Raw genomic sequence first — 20,455 nt, 5'->3', positions numbered from 1 at the left:
CCATTGGGAAACGTCATAAGTCAGCATAATGTAAACTTCCACAGCTACGCAGATGATACCCAATTGTATCTTTCTGTGGAGCCAACTAACCCAGATGGCCTTTGCTCCCTCACTGCATGCCTAACCTCCATTAATCAGTGGATGAGCAAAAACTTTTTGAAACTAAATGATGACAAAACAGAGGTACTTCTGGTTGGACCAAAACTAAAGCGAGATATTATTCTTAGTAATCTGGGGAACTTGGCACACCAGGTCAAACCAAAAGTAACAAGCCTCGGTGTCATCTTAGATGCAGAGTTAAGTTTTAAGCCCCATATCAGTAAAGTTACTCAGACAGCCTATTTCCACTTGAGAAACATTGCCAAAGTGCGGCCCTTTTAACTCAACAAGATGCAGAAAAACTAATTCACTTTATCACTAGCAGGTTAGACTACTGCAATGCACTTTTCACTGGTCTTCCCAAAAAACATCTAAAGAAATTGGCACTCATACAGAACTCTGCGGCTAGACTTTTAACTAAGACTAAGAAGAGAGAACACATCACCCCTGTGTTGGCTGAACTGCACGGGCTCCCTATTTCCTATAGAATTGATTTTAAGGTTATGTTAATTACTTACAAAGCTCTGAATGGCATAGCACCTTCATATATCTCTGAGCTTTTAATATCTTATCAACCACAAAGGAAACTTAGATCATCCAATTCTAATCTTTTAATCGTTACCCAAAGTGCTCCACAAACAAAGTGGAGAAGCTGCGTTTATCCATTATGCCCCCAAACTATGGAACACCCTGCCTCTGTACATCAAGCAGGCGAAGTTCAGTAAATATTTTTTAAAAAAGATCTGAAAACATACCTGTACAGGAAAGCTTTTAGTTAACTCATCTTATCCTGTAGACTACATTTTCAGATTATTCTACATCTGCTACTATTGGAGGGGCAGCCAGCCAGAAGCAGATGGGCTCCCCTATTAAGTCAGGTTCTGCTCAAGGTTTCTTCCTGGAATATGGGAGTTTTTCCTTGCCACAGTTGCCATATGGCGTGCTTGTGGGGGTAAGAGGGTTAAGGCTGCCAGTCTTATGACGTCATTTTCTATATTTTTTGATATGTTGCTGAGTATAACATAAACAGCAAAGAAAAGTGATTGATAATGACTGACTGACTATTATTGTGTTACATGCTTCAAATGTAAAGCACTTTGAGCTGCATTCTGTGTATGAAAGGTGCTATACAAATAAAGCTTTATTATTTATTATTATTTATTATTTAAATGTCTGGGACTTTAAATTACGTTTTAATTCCATGCTGTTTTTGTTGATGGGCAGCCATCTTTGATTCAGTTTTCCTACCTTTTTAACAAACGACACAAGCAATTGCGTGGTTAAAGTAAGGAATTGTTTTCACTCGTTTTCTTGCAATTCCCACATAACATTAGATAGCCGAGCCTAAACATTGTCGGTTACTATGTCTATGACTAGTTCGGTACCGCTCCTTTGCTACATGATCAAATATTATCAGATGAGAGCACCGGACATAACCAGTAGGCTAGGGCCATAGGCCAAAGCGGGAGGCACCGAAAAGCGCGCTGTTTGAATCCCTGCTTGTGTTCTGCTTAGATTTTCTTTGATTTTTCGCGCTTCTGCTTGGCTTGTTGCTTGTGGTCTGTGTTGTAGTGCTTTAACACGTGACGTGTTCGGACCCGGGGCAGCATTGCGCTCTCAATTATTGGTTCCGCCATTCTTTATTTAGGCTATGTTATTTAATCAAAATAATAGTGGTTGACAAATTAAACTTTTGAGGAGAATACGATACGGAGAAGTTACATACTGCACAAATTGTAAGACCCAGAAATCAAAATTCAAGACTTTTTCCAAGTCTTTTTAAGGTATTTTTTCCAAATTCATAAATTTAATGCTTGTAAGACTTTTTAAGACCCCGTTGGAACCCTGCAAACCTACCTGAAGGGTTTCTAGCCAAAGAGCGCGATTTTCATTTCATCTGACAATAGACCACACTTCCAGACAAAGTCACTGTACCATTCAGTACTGTAACTCCTGCTGTTTACATTGGTAATTAAATGACTGGACAGGCATTTACCTGGCATGCCCTCTAAATAATCTATTAGCAGTGAGGTCACTTTTGAAAAATGTTTGGGGGACTTGGTGACCCCAAGATGATACCTTTGTCTGTAACTCTCCAACAGTGGTTCTTATGGAATTTTTTTGCCTATCTTACCATCCTCAATACTGTACGTGGGGGCAAGATAACCATGGGTCTTTGTCCAAGCATGTTTGTCACATTTCCAGATGATTAGAACATTTTAATAATTGTTTTAACTGTAAATAGGCATTTTAAACAAAGTACCTATAGTTGTCATAGACATTCTCTGACTTACAAATGTCAACACACTTTCTTTTTATTTAAATTTAGTGTATTCTCTTGTCTTTCCAATGTTGAAAAATGACTAGAGGATTTAGCCTCTGTGTGACTTTATTTTGATACCATGAAAAAAAAGTCATGAACTACTACTTCTGATTAATTTAAATAAATTTAAATTATATAGGAAAATGCTTCTGTTAGGTTTTGTTTATAAGATTGTTCAGAGGTGCCAATAATTGTGAGCAACGTGTTTTAGTTAAAAATATTTATTTCTTTATGAGATTTTCCTTTTTCTCAAAATAAATTTGCTTCCCTTCAAGGTTGGATTTTTTCCTATTTTTTCATTGTGAGATTACAATAAATCACGAATTTTAGACCCTTCTGACAAGCTACGACGTGACTTGTAATCATACAACATTTCATGCAAAAAAACTAACAGAAAAAACGAAAAAAATTCAAAAGGTACAAGACTGTGTACATATTTCAATTTCCAAATAAAGGAACTACTCATCCCATGAGCAGGGTTCCTACACATTTTCCATTTCAAAATTCCATACTTTTTCCATACTCAAATGTTCAAACTTCTCGGTAGATTTTTCTGACCGTATTCTAGATATTGTCAATGGAGTGTTCTACTAGCATTGCGAAGAGCTGTATAATAATGTTTATTATTAACTTGTTTGCCCTCAGATAACACTTGCCCATTGTTGGATACTTTTTGATGGGGAAGTGCTGTGTTGGAAGGTGCATTCACATTTGATACAGCATACTACATATGTTGGAGACTAGTGCACTGATAGATAGATAGATAGATAGATAGATAGATAGATACTTTATTGATCCCCAAGGGGAAATTCAGATAGCCTGGCCTCGGCCTGCCTACGTACTTCCGGTCGATTTCTTCTCCCTACAGTACTCCGTCTGGAATAGGTTGATTCACGCTCGTTTACTTTGGCAGTTGGGCAGCCGACCAACCAGCGAACATAGGGCGTCCCTGAGAGCGATTACGTACTCAGACATGGTGTTTCAATTACTAGGCTACGTCCCCGCCCCTGAAGCAGATCGCTTGGAATACATCAACGTAGGGAGCGAAAAGGGCTTATATTTATGAAATCTTTGAGCAAATGTGAATAATAGTTTAGCCTATTAACAGGAGTGTCACGAACAAAGTCACAGTGGAGTAGGATGTTATATCGTCAGCTAAACTTTAGTCATAGATTTTGTCACTTGAAATAGGCTACGAACGTACCCGAGTCAAACTGTAGTTTAGTAGGCTACATGGTCCCGTCAAAATCACTATTTTTCAAACACTATGAAGGCTCGACATAACTTGAAACTTTGATCGAAGCATCATCAGTGTCTCTACATATGAACTCGAGCATTAAGAACATTGTTCGTGTACACATAGTTTACTAAAAAGAAAGATTTTGGACAACTCACTCCTTGCAAGATGGCAGCGAGCAGAAAAAACAAGTGAGTTGTTCAAAACCTCTCTTTTAGTAAACTCTCTGTACACCAACAATGTTCTCAATGCTCAAGTTCATGTGTAGAGACACTGATCATACTTCGATCAAAGTTTCATGTTGTGTCGAGCCTTCATAGTATTTGAAAAATAGCGATTTTGACGCGATTGTATCAAAAAAGTAGTAGTACAAGCTTAAAAGTGGCGCTTTGGACGTACTTATGCATTTATATGAAAGTTCGACTTGGGTACATTCACAAAACACTATATGATGCATTTTGGCGAGAGTTACGCAGATGAAACGTGTGATTGTTTGCTGATAAGATGCACCCGTGCTTGTTATGGGCGTGCTGCAGAGAAACTTCTCTGTATGACGAAACGCCGGTTTTTAGTGATTGGTTCAAAGCGGTTCAAAGGAACTCCAATGATTTTAAACCTCAAACTGTGCCCTCCCACCCGGAAATAAACGAACGCCTATGGATCTAGGCCAGACTCTGCGAAGTCAGAAAGTCTGGTTTCCAGGCTAAAATTCAGAGGCCTCAGAAATCACCGTAAACCAGTATTATTTGTTTGCAATAACAGTTTATCAGATAATGCAGTATCCACGTCTTGGTAACTTTTACAAAATCAAAAAAGTCTACCAGTGTTTTAGCCGAAAAAAACAGAGCTAGGTATAGGGCACGTGCATAGAACTGGGGTTTTCGATTTGGTTTTGGTACCAGGGTCCCCTTGCGGGAGAGATTTTTTTCTGAGGACCCCCATTCAATTGTATCTTGATGATGTGGACTGACATCTTAAGCTACACAACAGTAGGAATGGTTTATTATGACCTGAGTGAAGTGATTAGTACTGTAGATGCAATAGTCTGGAAACACAAATATTTCTCCATACCCTTGTTCCTTTTTTCCATACTTATCCAGACCTGGAAATGAATTCCATACTTTTCCAGGTTTTCCATACTGCGTAGGAACCCTGCATGAGCCTTTTTCGAATTTACACATTTTAAACATTTGCATACATTTATACATTCATACATTTAACATGCTTCTAGTTTAGGGCTCGTCCACACGACGCTGTTTTTTTTTTTTTTTTTCGGTTAGGCCTTGCGTCCACACGACCCTGCAATTTTAGGAGGCTGTAACCAATCTTTTTTTAAACCAGGTTCCAAAGTGCCAAAGTGGGTTTTTAAAAAAACGCCGGTTAACTTTTGCCGTGTGGAATGCGTAGCCGGCAATTTTGATGACGACATACAGTAGCCCTACCCCTCAACTCAGCCACCGCACTCAACCTGACACTCTGCTTGTCAGAACAAACCAAACCACTTGTTTGTCATGTTTTTCTTTTCCCCGTCATGATTTATGTACACGTGGTATCAGCCTTTTGTGGCTAAGTTAGAAGAACATTAGCTTAACTTAGTTAAACATTAACTTATTGTGCTTCACATGGTTAAACAGCACAGGAACTGTTTATGTTCTCTAACTGTTTAGTAGGTGAATACAAGTTTGTGTTACATTTGCTATAATCACAAGTTTGTTATTGAAACAGCACCTCTCTGTTAAAAAAGACAAGAGATTTTCCTGACACCTGATGCCTTTTCATCTGATGTCTGAGGATGTCCTAATGTGTACACCGTACCATGGTCATTTTCTGACCGTACTCCCATCTCTCTATTCCATTCAATTATTTGCTACTATCCAATCGCAATTAAAAACAAAAGTCAAGCTTGTTATCAAATGTCTTTTTGAAAATGTACCCCAAAATTAGTTTTTGTATGCATGTGAACTGTGGTCTACATTCATGATGCACTGAAGGTAACCCACCTGAGACAGGTAGCAAAAGCTCGATGTGTATTATGGTGCAGAAATTGGATAGGGAAGCCTTTAAATGTGTGGCCATCAGGGACCGCTCTTCTGATAGCATCCTGAAATTCCTCATTGCCACATGAGACACCAGTACATCGTTCAAGCTCATAAGCTACCAGTGCTGCAGAGAGCAGGTATGACAGGTTGTCATCCCATATTGTAGCTAAACCCAAGTCCTGCAACACACATAACATCATTGCAACATCAGAGCATAGTCATACTAATCAGTAACATGCACAATTCAGAGGTAAGAATACCTACACACACCACTGCATCATCATCTGGCATGTATCTATTAGCAAACTGGAATTGTAACAAATTGTAAAATAAATGTACTGTAACATTTCTCTCAATGGGCCATTAATGCAACTATTTTCAGATTATTTTACCTGAAAATGTCATTGCTACCCCCCCCCCCCACCCTCTATTTTAGAAGGCCATATATCAGAGAACATCGCAGCAGGGACAGGATGTCATGTAATAAGTCCACTGTGAACCACCAAACCACTGACATTTCTAACCGATTCTACCCCATTAGCAACACCACTGATTGGTTATTGTTATTGGTAATTCTATGTAAAGTTAATATCATGATGTTAAAGGACAATTCCGGCGCAAAATTAACCTAGAGGTTACCATATATATTAACACATGTGTACCGAGTTCGCCCGTTCTCTGGGATTTGTTTTCATGCTAATCGAACAGGAACAGGAGGTGATATTTTTCCAGGAGGCAATATTTTTCCATTTATTGACATGTCGCAGGGCTCCACTTTCAGACTTGCATAGATGAGACAACAGTGCCGGCTTCAATGCAGAAAGTGGTAATCTGTCTACCCTCGGTCCTTGGCTGAATGTGCTTACAATTTGTATTAATTTAAATACTATTGGGCTGTTATAATGCCCCAGATCCTTACATTCAGGCTATCCAGGCCCTAGATAAGTGTTATGGCCAATCCAGACAGCTTGTTTTGAAAGAGCTCCAAGTTATGATTGAGTAGGTATGGGTCACGATTTTCTAATTTTAGAATAGTTTTTAATTTAATTTAATTATAGAATATTGAATGGTTAATGCGGTTATCATTTGTCTCCAAAAATAAATAAATACATTTCCCAATGTTTTAAGTAACGCAAATGCAACCAGAAGGTGCCGACAACACACCAAAATCTAAACGCTGTACCTGTATACAGTCTCTCAAATATTAGAAGAACACATTGTCTCTCGCCACTGTTCAAAGTTCGTGGAATAGGCTACAGAATGATGCAGAATCAGGCGTGTAAAAGTTTTGTGTGGAACTCACTGAAGTAAGTCAGCCTACAGTACATGCTAGACATGCAGAGCAAATGACTGCCCTCATTTCCAAGATGATCGCTATTGACATGCTATCTGTATATAAAGTGTTTTAGACCCTGCTGACCAGCTACGACGTGACCCCTAATTATACAACATTTTATGTCGAGCAAAAAAACGAACAGAAAAACAAAACAAAAAAGGCAAAGGTACAACACTGTACATATTTTAATTTTCGAATGAAGGAACTACTCATCCCATGAGCCTTTTTCGAACATTTGCATACAATTACACATTCATACATTTAACATGCTTCTATTTTAGGACCCGTCCACATGACGCTGTTTTTTTTTTTGAAACCGGCATTTATTTATTTTTTTTATCGGTTAGGCCTTGCGTCCACATGACCCCGCCATTTTAGGAGGCTGTAACAGATGTTTTTTTTTTTTTTTAAACGCCGGTTAACTTTTGCCGTGTGGACTGCGTAGCCGGCAATTTTGATGACGACATAGCCCTACCCTTCAACAAAGCCACCACACTCAACCTGACACTCTGCTACCAAACCATTTGTTTGTCATGTTTTTCTTTTCCCGTCATGATTTATGTGCACGTGGTATCAGCCTTTTGTGGCTAAGTTAGAAGAACACCATTAGCTTAACTTAGTTAAACATTAGCTTACTACAACTTATGATTAACGCCTGTTAATGTTTTCTCCATGTCGAGAATTGGAGACTGCGTTGGTAGCAGACATCGCCATGGCTGTGATAACCTATGGCCGAATCACAGCAATGGCAATATCTGCTACCAATGCCATGATCACGAGGGCCATGTTGCTTTTATACAACAGTTCGACTACCAACTAATCGAGTTTAAAGTCACCAAATTGTGTTTTCTATGGTGGCCCCGCAGGGGCAACTTTGAAATGGCTATTTACTAAGAAGGGAGGCGTTTTGGATTTCATATCTTTTCCCCAAGACCTCAATGAGGAATTTGACCCGAGACAATTTATGTAGTAAGTAGCCTATATATATTCTTTTATAATGCATATGGACTTATTGGGTTTGGATGTACAGTACATACTATAAGTGGGGAACATCTAGGCTATGTGAATTATGTGATTGCTTTATATATTGAAAGAAACACGTGAATGTTTGAATGTATATTAATTCTCTGTCTATTGACCTACAATGTCCATGCCTTGTCATTTGACAATTTGTGATTCTGAGAAACTCCTGTTGTGATATTTATTGTTGATTAAGTGTAACTGCCTGCACCTGGTAATTTACCCATGATGCCTCTACCTAGGACTGTTTAAAGCCAGTGCATGTTAGTTACTCACTGAACCTTGATTAAGGCTGTGCGACGAAATGACTTGTCATTAATAAATGTATTAAGAGATCAGAGTGAACCTCCTGGCCAGCACCTCTACTTGTGTCTGCATTCCTCGTCGTTCATCCTCAGTCCACAAAAATAGTTTCAATCTTAGCCTTGGCGTCTCCCGTGGCCAGGCAATGAAACACTTTCAGAGAAGTTCAGTGAGAGGCTATGTGAGCTTGTGCTCACAGTAATTTGTATAGCCTATTAGCCTAATTACTTGTCATTACCTCTCTTGAACATTCACCCTACTCTCTACTTACTCAATTTTGTCAGTGGTGATTCATGGAATGTCTCTCGTCCAATCAGAATTTAATAGTTAGACCAGACGTAACTGTTGTATAAAGACAGTTATTACACGGCTCTTCAAAATGCTGTAGCATGCTCCACTCACTTGAATGGGCCTTCCCAACGTTCGGAAGTATAATCATTTTGTATAACAGACTATTGCTATGTATAACAGACCGCTGTCAAGGAAAATGGGTTTTGTGTTTCTTATTCATATCATTCCGCAAGTAGTTGGTTCGCTTATCGCCATGGAAAGTGAAAGTCAGCAAATAAGACATTGCCATTATTAACAAATACATTTTTAAAAAGACCCACTGTGTGAAATGTCTTTTCTTGTTTTGACAAGTAGCTGTATAATAAGCGCGATAATGTATTGTCTGCCGGTCATTATCGGAAAATCCCCTACGCTTCACACAGTGCTGTGCATTGATTTTTATCCATTTCTGATGTGTGCTGCCTACCTTTCTGTGTTCGGCCAATAAATGGCGCAGCTCCAGTTCCATCTGATTACTGGCCTGAACTGGATCAAGTGAGGAAGAACAGAGAGTGGGCACAGGAGGTAAAGAAGTTATGGATCCTGAAGCGCACACAGAATTCAGTGCTTCCTCACTCATAGCCTTCCAGCAAGACTTATCTTCTAAGTCAAAAACACACAGCGGTACAGAATCTGTTGGCTGGCAGTTTGCGAAGAAGGCCTTCTGGTTAAACACACAGCCAACAGTCTGGTAGGGGTAGGAAGGCTTAGGGTGAGATGTCAGATCATCTGGATCAATCAGCCGATGGAGGTACCTGAGGAATTGCATCTGTTGGTTAAGGTGGGAAATATAAGAAGCATAATCTACTCTCACTTTCTCTCAAACACTGACATGCATGTATAATTTATGATTCATACAAAACTGCAAAATCCCATCTTTAGCAATTTTGTTCAGCACTTCATTCTAGAGGCTTGTATTACAGCCAAGCATCTAGCAAATGTTGAATAACCTGTAGTTACTATCCAGTGTAATATCATTTAAAAATGTTTATATATAAAATGTTCTGCTTATATGGTTTAAATCTGTGGTTTCAAACTCCAGTTAACACAAACAAAGCTATCTATTGCATGTCAAATTAACAGTTGGAACAAGATAATAACACCCCTAAACAATATACAGTTAAATCCTCCAAGATGGCTTCACATTAGACACCAGTTGTCTGGTTTATGGTAATACACAAATTGGACTCAAAACAAAATAGTTAAGACAGTAGTAGCTAACTAGCAAAGGCTAAATGAACCTGCCAGATGGCCAGCTGTAAATCTCTGTAAATGCTAATTTTGTTGGTTTGACAGCTTATAAAACACTTGGTACTGGCACTTGTTGATTTTGTTTTCTAAAATATATTTGTTTAGCTCCAATAGTGTGGAAGTGACTACAGTCATTTTGTATGGGTTGGATTTGCATTTTTGCACATTTCAGTTCTGAAGAAAAATTCCCTATGAGAGAATGAATGGGGTTTTGGGAAATCATGACCCCCCCCCCACACACACACACACACACACACACACACACACACACACAAATTGAAGCAACAGACTGATCATTGGACAATCCTACTGCAAAGCCTTTTCATAGGCTTGCAAATTGAGATTTTCTCTGCAAGTCCGTCTGGCCAAGAGCCCATTCAAGCCCATTTCCAATTTTGCTAAATCTAGGCAACACTTCAGTGTTTGCCTTGAAACATTTCTGGCAGTAATTGCTTTGAAAGTTTCAGTCTTTCATCTCCCATGCCTGCTTTGTCACGGCAGGCCAGAAAGGACGAATGAAACAAAATGCTCGTTTGAACGTGAACAGTTTTGTTCAGAGCTGAAAATGCAATTGTGTTTGACAGAGGGCAGATGCAGGTTGCTAGTGACAAAATATTAGCTTTCAGTGCCTACGATGTCTTTGTAAAATAGCAAACGTTTAATTAAAAAGTGTTTCATTCTTCCTGGTTCCCTACAACTAGACAGTAAACTGTTTGCAAATTGTGTGTTCCCATCACTCTGTCTCTTTCGTTGCTCTGAGTGGTTTTTGATCTCTCCTATTGCGTCCGGAGGCATTTTGATCGGCGTCCGTTTGGGAACGCTCTTTGGAAATGGGCTGTGAATTAATCTTCCCCAGACCCACTCTCAGTTACAACTGAGAAAGGTCTGGTGTCAACCGGGCTAGGCTGTTAGCAATTTGACTGATTCTTGAGCTCTCAGCAGAGTGCTGATTTGCACGTCTTTTTTAGATGGTGAACGTAAACGAAGGAAAGCCCTCTAATTGGACGGGCAAGACTGACAAGTAGACTTGTCTCTAATCAGGAAAATGTTTGGTTTATTTTTCTTTCTGTCTGCAGTTCCATAATAGGCTACCATTCAATTGTGCCGGAAATGATCTGCGGACTAGCAATCTCCTCGTCGAGGAGGCCCTAAGTCTTGTCCTGTTTAGCCATGGGTCTGTATACAAGGAAAATGACAAGTGTCTTAGGGCTCTTACAGAGTCAACGCGAGCAACACGAGCAAGCAACGCTAGCAACGTGAGCGACGTGCTCCCTTTCATAGTATACACGGTGGATGCAAGCAACGCGGCCGATAGGTGAAATGCAATACATCGCTCACGCAACAGGGGGGGAACAGTCACTGGTGACTGACATTCCGAGTTATATTCAGGCTGTCTGTAAAAGTTACATCCCAAGAGGCTCTTTTGGAGCCTTAATAGATATCCTTTCTTTGACAATAAATCGTTTCTATTCTTTCCTTTTAATTCCATGTGTTGCAACTCACTGGTAACTTTGTTAAAGGAACCGTATGTAAGAAATGAAATTCAATTAATCATAAAATGGCCCTGATTTGTCACTAGACATTAGGAAATCGTTGCAGCCCTCAACTGATGTTGATGTTTAAATATTTGTGTTTTAGCTTGATCCGCCACCCTCCACCTATCTAGTAATCACAAAGTCAGTAGTGTTTCGGCATCTGGGTTGCCAGCTCTGCTCTAGTTACCACATCTGCAGTGTACACCGCTCTACAGTATTTTGAAAGTGATTGTAGTACCAGTTTTGGCCAAAATCCTACATACGGTTCCTTTAACTTATCCAGCAAACTATTACAAATTCACGACTGTAACAAAACACTGCAACTCTCGCTTGCCCTCGAACTAGTCCATCTTCCTGTTTCCGCCTTGTCGCGCTCGTCTGAAAAAAATGAGTGGTGCGCTACCGTGTGCTACCCAAGGGGGCAGGCGAATTCCCGGAAGTAGAAGAATCAATGTAAGCTGGAGGGACCACTTCTCTGCTAACCCCCATAGAAGCCCATTCATTTTAGGATTTTTTTGAAATACCATAACTTCATATAACATATATCCTGTGCCGACATTGTAGCTTCTGTGTAATCTACATAAACAATAAAAGGCAAAACAAGACTCTAGTACCTCGTACGTAACGTTAGGTTCCCGTAAGAAGAATGTTTAGCATGTCCGGTTGTAGTGAAGCTAACGCACCATAGGGGGATAACCGTACTGTTTGGATAAGGAGCTCAGTCCAGCCGGCACGGAAACTCATGAACAAAGCTATGTAGCCTACAGTGGGCAGTGCTTCGACTTGGCCAGCTTCACTCGCGGTCCGCGCGTGGAATCACGCGGTATCACGCGACTTTAATTTGTATTTTTCCAGTGAGACGCTGCAACAACCCAAACAACCGGTAGATTGCTCAAGTGAGCAGGGTGTCTCGTACAAAGAAATGGAGCCTGGAAAACCCTACACAGACTTCACTACAGACTTTAGCAGACTGGTTTAGAAATAATGTAATAGCCAGAAATATGCCTGCCCTGCCCTGCCCTGCCCTAATAAAGAAATATTTGGTTAACTGCGAGTGAATCCCGTTTGCAGCCGTGAGAGGCGAGGGACAAATTAAACATTCTGGTTTTCTCCGAGTGCAACGATGATAGACAGACATCATTTGGACAAAATATAGAGTATTAACCTCCGTTGCTCAGCCAAATGCCTTCCTGTTACGTCCTGTTATCACGGAGTTACAGGCGATAAAACGATTTTTGATGGTCACAAGTTTACTTCATTAGGGACTGTTCGTTATTTATTTAAGGGGCTACCGGAGGAGTTTTGGGAGCATTAGTCCAAAAAAAAGACGGACCCTCCCTCGCCAGCAATACATTTTTCTATGACCCTCCGAAGTGATTATGAAAAAATCACTGTCAACTTTTTCCGGTTTATCGCCTACTGTATTTTAACGTTTTCACATATTTGGCCATAAGCCGTTTATCATAGACTATCACTTAAAACCAAACTACAAAGGCTAACACTTTAACAGGGGAATTAATTGGGCATGAATCATGCTGAACGCTATTTCGCTACCTTAGAATAATAAGGTTCTATCTGCGTTTTGAGTAGGTACAACCGGACGATTGAAACGGGACGAATGAATCATTCGGTTTTCTCCGAAAGTGCAACGATGATAGACAGTTATCATTTGGACAAAACATGGAGCATATTAACCTCCGTTGCTCAGCCAAATGCCTTCCTGTTACGCCCTGGTATCACGGAGTCTACGATATAAACGATTTTTGATGGTCACAAGTTTACTTCATTAGCGGTTTATTTTTTGGATTATTAAAGAGTGTTTTTCATTTAAAGGTTTGACTTAGTGCTTATTCAGTAGAGCATTTAGTGCTCTCCCCAATCCCAGACGTTCACATTGCATGTTTGTTTGTAATGGATGCAACCGCCAGATAGGCTATCGCGCTTGACAATGAGTTGTTAACAGAACCAAGACATATAGCCCAGCAGCAATCTAGGGACTGATCGTTATTTATTGAAGGGGCCACGGAGGAATTTTGAGTGCTTCAGTTGGAAGTTGCATGACCCTCTCTTGCCTGCTAGAAATTGTTCAATGACCCTCCGACAGAATTGTTAAAAAAGACATGACCCTTCCCTGCCAATTGTCTTCCGCCCAAGCCACAGCCACACACTTTGTGATAACGTTCTTAAATCAATCTTTCCCGTGAGCTTGCATGCTACCAGTCCTTCCTTTTCAAATGTGTTGCGCCTGTTTGCACAATTTCACAAATAATCATATGTGATTAATAGTATGATAAATAATCCCTGTGCACGGGGACCTAAACAATGCATGCCAACTGTTTCCGTGTTTATCACGATTTTAACTTTCCCCGCTGTCTTGCCGCTTTAATGTTTTCCGTAGAATATCCCATATTTTAATACTCTCATAACAGCCCTGCCATCGGGCCTGTCTCTGTGTTGCCCTGTTGCTACCCCTTGCCCTTCCAACGAAACAGATGTCTTCAAATCATCGTTTTCCTTGCTTGAAGGCTTAACTTAGAGTGATGTTAACCTATTTAAGTTTAACGGCGCGATTGTCGTGAGAGCACGATTCACTGGCGCTTGCATGTTCGGCCTTATGTCCACGCATCGCACCTGAGGCTACTCAGCTGCAAGAGAAATAATTTCCCCTGTTTGTATGTTCACTGCAAGTTGGCCTACCATAACTTACCAACTCTGCACTGACTGGCTATTTATATTTTTCTGTGAAATAAGTAAATGTATTTGTTCAACTTTATGAAGCAGAATTACATAGGGTACTTGGAACATAATACATTTGACAAAGGACAGATGAATGTTGCTAGTGACAAAATATTAACTTTCAGTGTTTTACGATGTCTTTGTCATGGGGAAGTGTTTTTCCCCATGCATTTATTCTAGGTTACTGTCAGTGACTGCCGTGAGAGAAGCGGGTTCTGTGTTTCGCTCATGTCAGTGACTGACGCCAGAGAGAAGCGGGTCTGTGTTGTGTTGTGTTATGCTATGCGTTAATTTATTTTCATTGGGCATACCGTGCGTGCCATCCACAGCTCTTCAGTTCTGACAAAGCCAAAATTACTCCTTTTGAAACAATGAGTGCAGGAAGCGCCAGTTTGTATGGTTATATTGTTTGACGGGGGGTGTCCCAAGCAGCTTTCAGCCATAAGGCTACTTTGAGAACATTTCAATTCACCCGACACTAATATTCAAAATGTTGAAAACTATTTTGGCATAGCCTATAAAGCAGTTTAATTAAATGGAATGTTAGTTGTAAACAAACGAGCTACTTGGTGAGGCTTGGCCTCACAGATGCACTCGTGCCTTAGATGGCAGGAAAAATCTTCACAATAGGCCTATTAACTAACCACCCGATTCACGTTGGCTGGGGGGAGGGGGGGCCATCAGACATTTGTGTCCAGTTTATCCGGCCCTGCCCCCAACAAATCACACCTTCCCACCTCTGACAGCTTAAAAGAAGTCAAGAGGACTCCTTACTCACAGACCTATTCACAAACCTGCGGCATTTTGCCGTGTTTTGAAATCCTATGCAGCTACAGGAGCTTCCAATCGTGAGGAAGCAATTTTGCATTGTAGGCATAACTAACATGCAATAACGCCGCCAACAACAACCAAAACTAGGCTAATCATTGTCAACATGTAAATTAAATGTAACATTATTGTGAATCAAATTAAAATGTTCTCTTTTGCAAACGTAGGCATAGTAACAGAATAATTTAATAATGTTACAAAGATACTACATCAATCCGTATGTTTCATTAGGCTACTAGGCTATTTGTTTTGTTTTGCCTTAATTCATTTAGGCTAGGCCTTTTTATTCAGGGGCCGTATTCACAAAGAATTTTAAGGCTAAAAGTAGCTCCTAACTGGCGAATTTAGGAGCAACTCCTAAAAATAATGGGCGTGTCACTCCTAACTTTAGGACTCCTAATTTTTTCACAAAAAGTAATTCACGAAGCATTTTAGACCTAAAAGTAGCACCTAAGTCTGGGACAGCTTAAGTCGAGAGGACTCCTAACTCACTAAGACCTATTCATAAACAGCTTTTTTGTGGCATTTTACGTTGCGATGTTTTGAAATAGCCTATGCGCAACAGGAGCTTCCAATCGCGAGGGAACAATTTTGCATTCATAAAAGGGATGCAATAATGCCACCAAGAACAACCAAAACTACTCATTGTTAACATGTAAATGAAATGTAACGTTTCATTGTGAATCAAATTAAAATGTTCTCCTCTTTGCAAACCTAGCCTAGGGATATGGTGACAGATTAATTTAATAATGTTGCAAAGGTAGGCTACTGCATCAATCCATAGGCCTATGTTTCATTAGGCTACTAAGCTATTTGTTTTGCCTTACTCTTTATTCATTTAGGCTAGGCCTTTTTATTCAGTTATTAATCATCTTCCGTCCTTCGCACTACTTGTGTAGCGCCGCGATTCTCCGACCTGTCACCTGTCAGTCATCATCGGAAGAGAGGTGTTTGGAATTCCCGCGTTACAATCGTCCAGCCAATCAAGGTGGTCACTTCAGTCAAGCTTGTGCATGAGTAATGACGTCATCCATAGCCACGAAAGACTCACTCCTAGTTTAGGAGTTGTCTGAAAGGCTTTGTGTATAACTTTTAGAGAAAACTCCAATCTAAAATCTTTAAGTGCGATTTAGGAGTAGCCTACTCTTAGTGGTAAGATAAAAGCCTTTTGTGAATAGCCTCGGCCCCAGTTATTCATCATCTTCCGTCCTTGTGTAGCGACGATTCTGAGACCTGTCACTCATCATCGTAAGGGAGGTGTTTGGAATCATGCCCGCGTTACAATCATCAGCCAATCAAGGTGGTCACGCTTGCCCATTTACCCAAATTAATGGTCGAATATTACTGATGATCATTGTTATTTAAGAACATGCAGTGTGCGTAGGGTACCAAAAACATATTGCTCGCAAAAAAGCAGCATAACGCACATTCTGGCGGGTCTGTTATTTACTGTAGGCTGCGCAAACCACATGCCTTTATTTTTGGCAAGCCTGCATTCATTCATTCATTCAACCTTTATTTATTCTCGGAGGGTCATTGAGGGAAACCCTCATTTTCAATGAAGCCGAAATTACAGAATCCAATGTGTGTCTCAATTGTCCCCCGCTGACCACCTCACACATTTCTCTAGATTTTGCAACAAACTTACATGACACAATGCCATAAAATATGCCAGTTTTAAGACACAGAATAATGTTTGTAATGATACCAGGTAGGCCAGGTATTGTCGAAGGTGCATGGTGAAGTGAAATTCTTACTTTGGAAAACAAACATTTGCCGATATCATCGCCGATCATCAGAATATTGCAACAGATTCTGTATTCTGGACTGTAGGTAACTTGTTAAGCCAGTGGTTATCAAACTTTTATTTCATTCCCCACTGATCAAGGGGCATGACTGATGATAGTGGAGATAACGTGTTATCCCGAGGCTTTTGCAAGTCAGCATCTTCGACGGTAGTCTATTAAAAATATAAGTTTTCGATGTCCCAAACGGAGAGCCATACTTTATTGTTTTTAACGATCTCTATGCTACTCACAAAAATGTAGGCATGGGGACATGATGAAGTAGGTTATCCAACTGTCGTGTGTTAAATTATTGTGATTACGAGACAGTGGTTTTCAAACATTATCGTGACTCGGACATCTAACTAAATGCAACAGGCTCATATCGTCCCTCGCATTCGCAAAATGAGGACCAGTGTTTTGTCAAATTGCAAATAGCTATTCGTTTTAACTATTTTTTTATGATAGTAGCCTATACAAAAAGCACTTCATACTATCTTAATCTTGGAATATGGGGAGGAAGTGGTAAAGCGTCTGCAGTCAGCCAAATATGAATGTAATTCTGCGGCATAAAGCAGATGTAATTGTTTATTGTACAGAAAAATAAAAAATGACATGTCAAGCAGTCAATTGACTACATTGCAGTCAAGAAGTAGGGCAAATTAATTTCTGAAACCAAAACGTGGGTCATAGTTGTCTAAGCCTCTATTATGTAGCCTGTTAAAAACGCGCCAGATAGTATTAAATCGGCAACAACATTGTTTTCTGCAGAAGCCTACCCAAGGCTACAGATTAATTCTGAACAGTTATTTCTCTACTGGCTCAATTATCACACCACTGTTTTGATTTATGTGGTTGCGTTAACCCCAACACTGACAATAATGTAGACAGCAAATTTCAATTTCGATTTTCGTGTAGTCAAGCCTTAAGCCATACCCAAGTAGCCTAAATCGAGGTAATGTTTAATTATGCATGATTTATTTTGTTATTGAATTCGTAGGCTGGGATTACTCTCTGCAACAATTATGTAAGGGACGGCAGGCAGAGCGATGTACAGTGGCAGAGCGACGCACAGTGGCTGAAAGTGGTACTAAAGCTTCACGCAGCTTCACGCCGCGTAATGCGCGAATGAAGTGGTCATTTGAAAGCGATGCCCACTGTATAGCATTGTATGTTAAAGTAAAGCATTGCATAGAGGCAAGTAAACCTAATGAAAAACGGCACTAACGATAATCATTTCAGTGGTTTTCGATGGATTGACCGTAGGTCGGAAAAGTGGAAAGAAGATTAGCTTCAAGGCTATAACTTTTTTGTTTTGTTTTAGCATGACTGTTTTTGAAGATGATCATGTGTGGTAGCTTCAACATTAACACGACTTGGTTTCACTTGTGAGGATGATATTAATAATAATAATACGTAAATAAATGTAACTTTGATGACTTTGAAGACGAAGTTAGTGTGAGAAGAATTTCTGTGTATCCATCATATGAGTTACAAGATTCAGTTCGATGGCTAACGTCACGAAGTTAACCCTTTAGGCGCCAGGTTTTAAAAAAAACATCATTCGATTTTTACATCAAAATTTCAAAAGGCCATGGCTTGCAAGTGGTCAGAGATAAAGTTCTACTGTAAATGTGAAAATCATTGAGTATGGACAAAAGTTTATGAAGGGGGTAAATTTACACATCTAATTTGCATTTTATGACGTCACTGGATGACAACCACCTCGAATTTTGCACATTTCAGTAAATACTGGATGTTGAACATATATTTGAGCAGTTTTGCTTACTTTTTTGTCATTTCACCCACATAACACCTGAACAGGAAAACAGTCACATGTAAACCAACAATAGTAAACTATTACTATAACCACAAACCTTATTCTACTATACAATAAAGTAGCTTGGTCAAATCAGTTCCTATCGCGGGTGACTTTGTAGTTCTTCAGAGCCCTATTTTTACTACGTCCATTACAGACACTATCATCACCTTTACCACTGGCACCTTCAGCTACGTTGGGCAGAGGGTCGACATAAGCATGGTATGCTTAGTGAACACTGTCGCAAAGACGCACCTCCATTCACAGACGTACCGTGACTAGACGATCGCTCATATTCTCCAAAAGGCAGATATTCTCCTTCAGAATCAGACTAGGCAAATAACAGACCCAAGACTTCATCACATGTGAACTTTTTCTTCAACATTTGGTGTATATCTGCTTCAATTTGTGCAAAACTATGGTCTGCATTGCTTCTGTGTTATGGAAGAAATCAGGGGCGCAGCTACCCATTTTTTGAGGGGTATGCAACAACAAATTGGCGCCCCCCCCCCCCAAAAAAAAACACAAACAACTAAAGTAAAACAAAAGGCCAATAATTTACATAATTTATTAGTGTAAATTATTATTTTTTAAGAAATTCTGACAATTTGAACTTGAAGTATTGTCAAATGGTGCATTGTCACTTTAAGACTTTAAGAGAGTCTAAACGGTTCTCATAACGTCCTTTTGCCAGCTGTTGCTCACAAAGGATAAGGCTGATCCAACTCTAGCCTTTGTTTGCCACATTATCAGCACAATATTAAGCTATTAATATTAGGATTGTTAGGAAATGGAAACATGTAATGAGTTGTTGCTAGCGTGACATTTCTGTTTGCAGTTTGCCATTAAAAGTTCAGTATGAGCATGGTAGCCATCTTAATGGAATAGGTTAATGTTTCAATCGGTAGAAGCTATGCTTAGCAAACGCTAGTCTGTTAACATGAATATTTGCAAGCCTCCAAGCACAGACGTCATACTTTAAATCCTACCTGTTGCTTTTCACCATCCACTTATTTAACTACTGTGCATCCCTTGACATGCCATCTCATTTTCCCTCTTTCTTTTTTTTTTGCTGTATCCATCTTTCATAGACGAAAACTCACTACTGGTACCTGCTCACTCAGCGCTCACGGCGCCCCCACTCCCTTTTCTATGTCAAAATTCTATGATGGAATCTTATGAGATAGGCTAGGGCGCCTACTCTAGCCTGTTAGTCCTCTAAAAATGTTATTTAACATTGAGGAAATGCAGAAATGATTTAGAAACGTACAACAGTAACTACATATAGAATATACCAAATATTATTATTATTATTTTTACCATCGCTGCTGCGCCCCCACGGTGCTGCGCCCCTATGCGCCGCATATAGCGCATACCCACTTTTTGCGCCACTGGAAGAAATGCACGTCTTCTTGTGTGTTTCTCGTGTGTAATCGCGTGTAATACCACGTCCATTATGGACACGATCATCACTATTACCACTGGCACCTACAGCTATGTTGGGCATAGGGTCGAAATAAGCATGCGATGTGAACACTGTCAGTGAACACTGGTAGTGAACACTGTCGCAAAGTCGCCAAGACGCACCTCCATTCACAGATGCTCCGTGACTATCACTGCCAATAGACGATCGATCGTATCCTCCAAAATGCAGATTTGATCCTTTAGAATCAGAACAGATGAATAAAAGACCCGATACTAAGAGAGAAATAAGAGAATTTTTTTTTCAACATTTGGTGTATTTCTGCTTCAATTTGTGCAAAACTATGCCAACTAGTGGTGGAGAGTACAAATGAGATGTCACCGTACATGGAT

At 40.0% G+C, this 20,455-nt stretch overlaps 1 protein-coding gene across 3 annotated transcripts in view; it reads right to left on the bottom strand.

Moving 5' to 3' along the window:
- cep76 (centrosomal protein 76) overlaps positions 1–20,455 on the bottom strand; it is a 92,354-nt gene that overhangs the window by 5,063 nt on the left and 66,836 nt on the right. For all 3 annotated transcript variants that reach the window (XM_048260450.1, XM_048260449.1, XM_048260451.1), the window contains 2 exons: positions 9,115–9,442; positions 5,660–5,877 (listed from right to left, as the gene is read on the bottom strand). In XM_048260450.1, the coding sequence (XP_048116407.1) occupies positions 5,660–5,877; positions 9,115–9,442 (546 nt within the window). The remainder of the gene's footprint in view (positions 1–5,659; positions 5,878–9,114; positions 9,443–20,455) is intronic.

Source organism: Alosa alosa, chromosome 13 (assembly GCF_017589495.1).
Source record: "Alosa alosa isolate M-15738 ecotype Scorff River chromosome 13, AALO_Geno_1.1, whole genome shotgun sequence".
In the NCBI taxonomy this organism is placed as follows: Eukaryota; Metazoa; Chordata; class Actinopteri; order Clupeiformes; family Clupeidae; genus Alosa; species Alosa alosa.
This window is presented reverse-complemented; position numbering and strand designations above follow the sequence as displayed.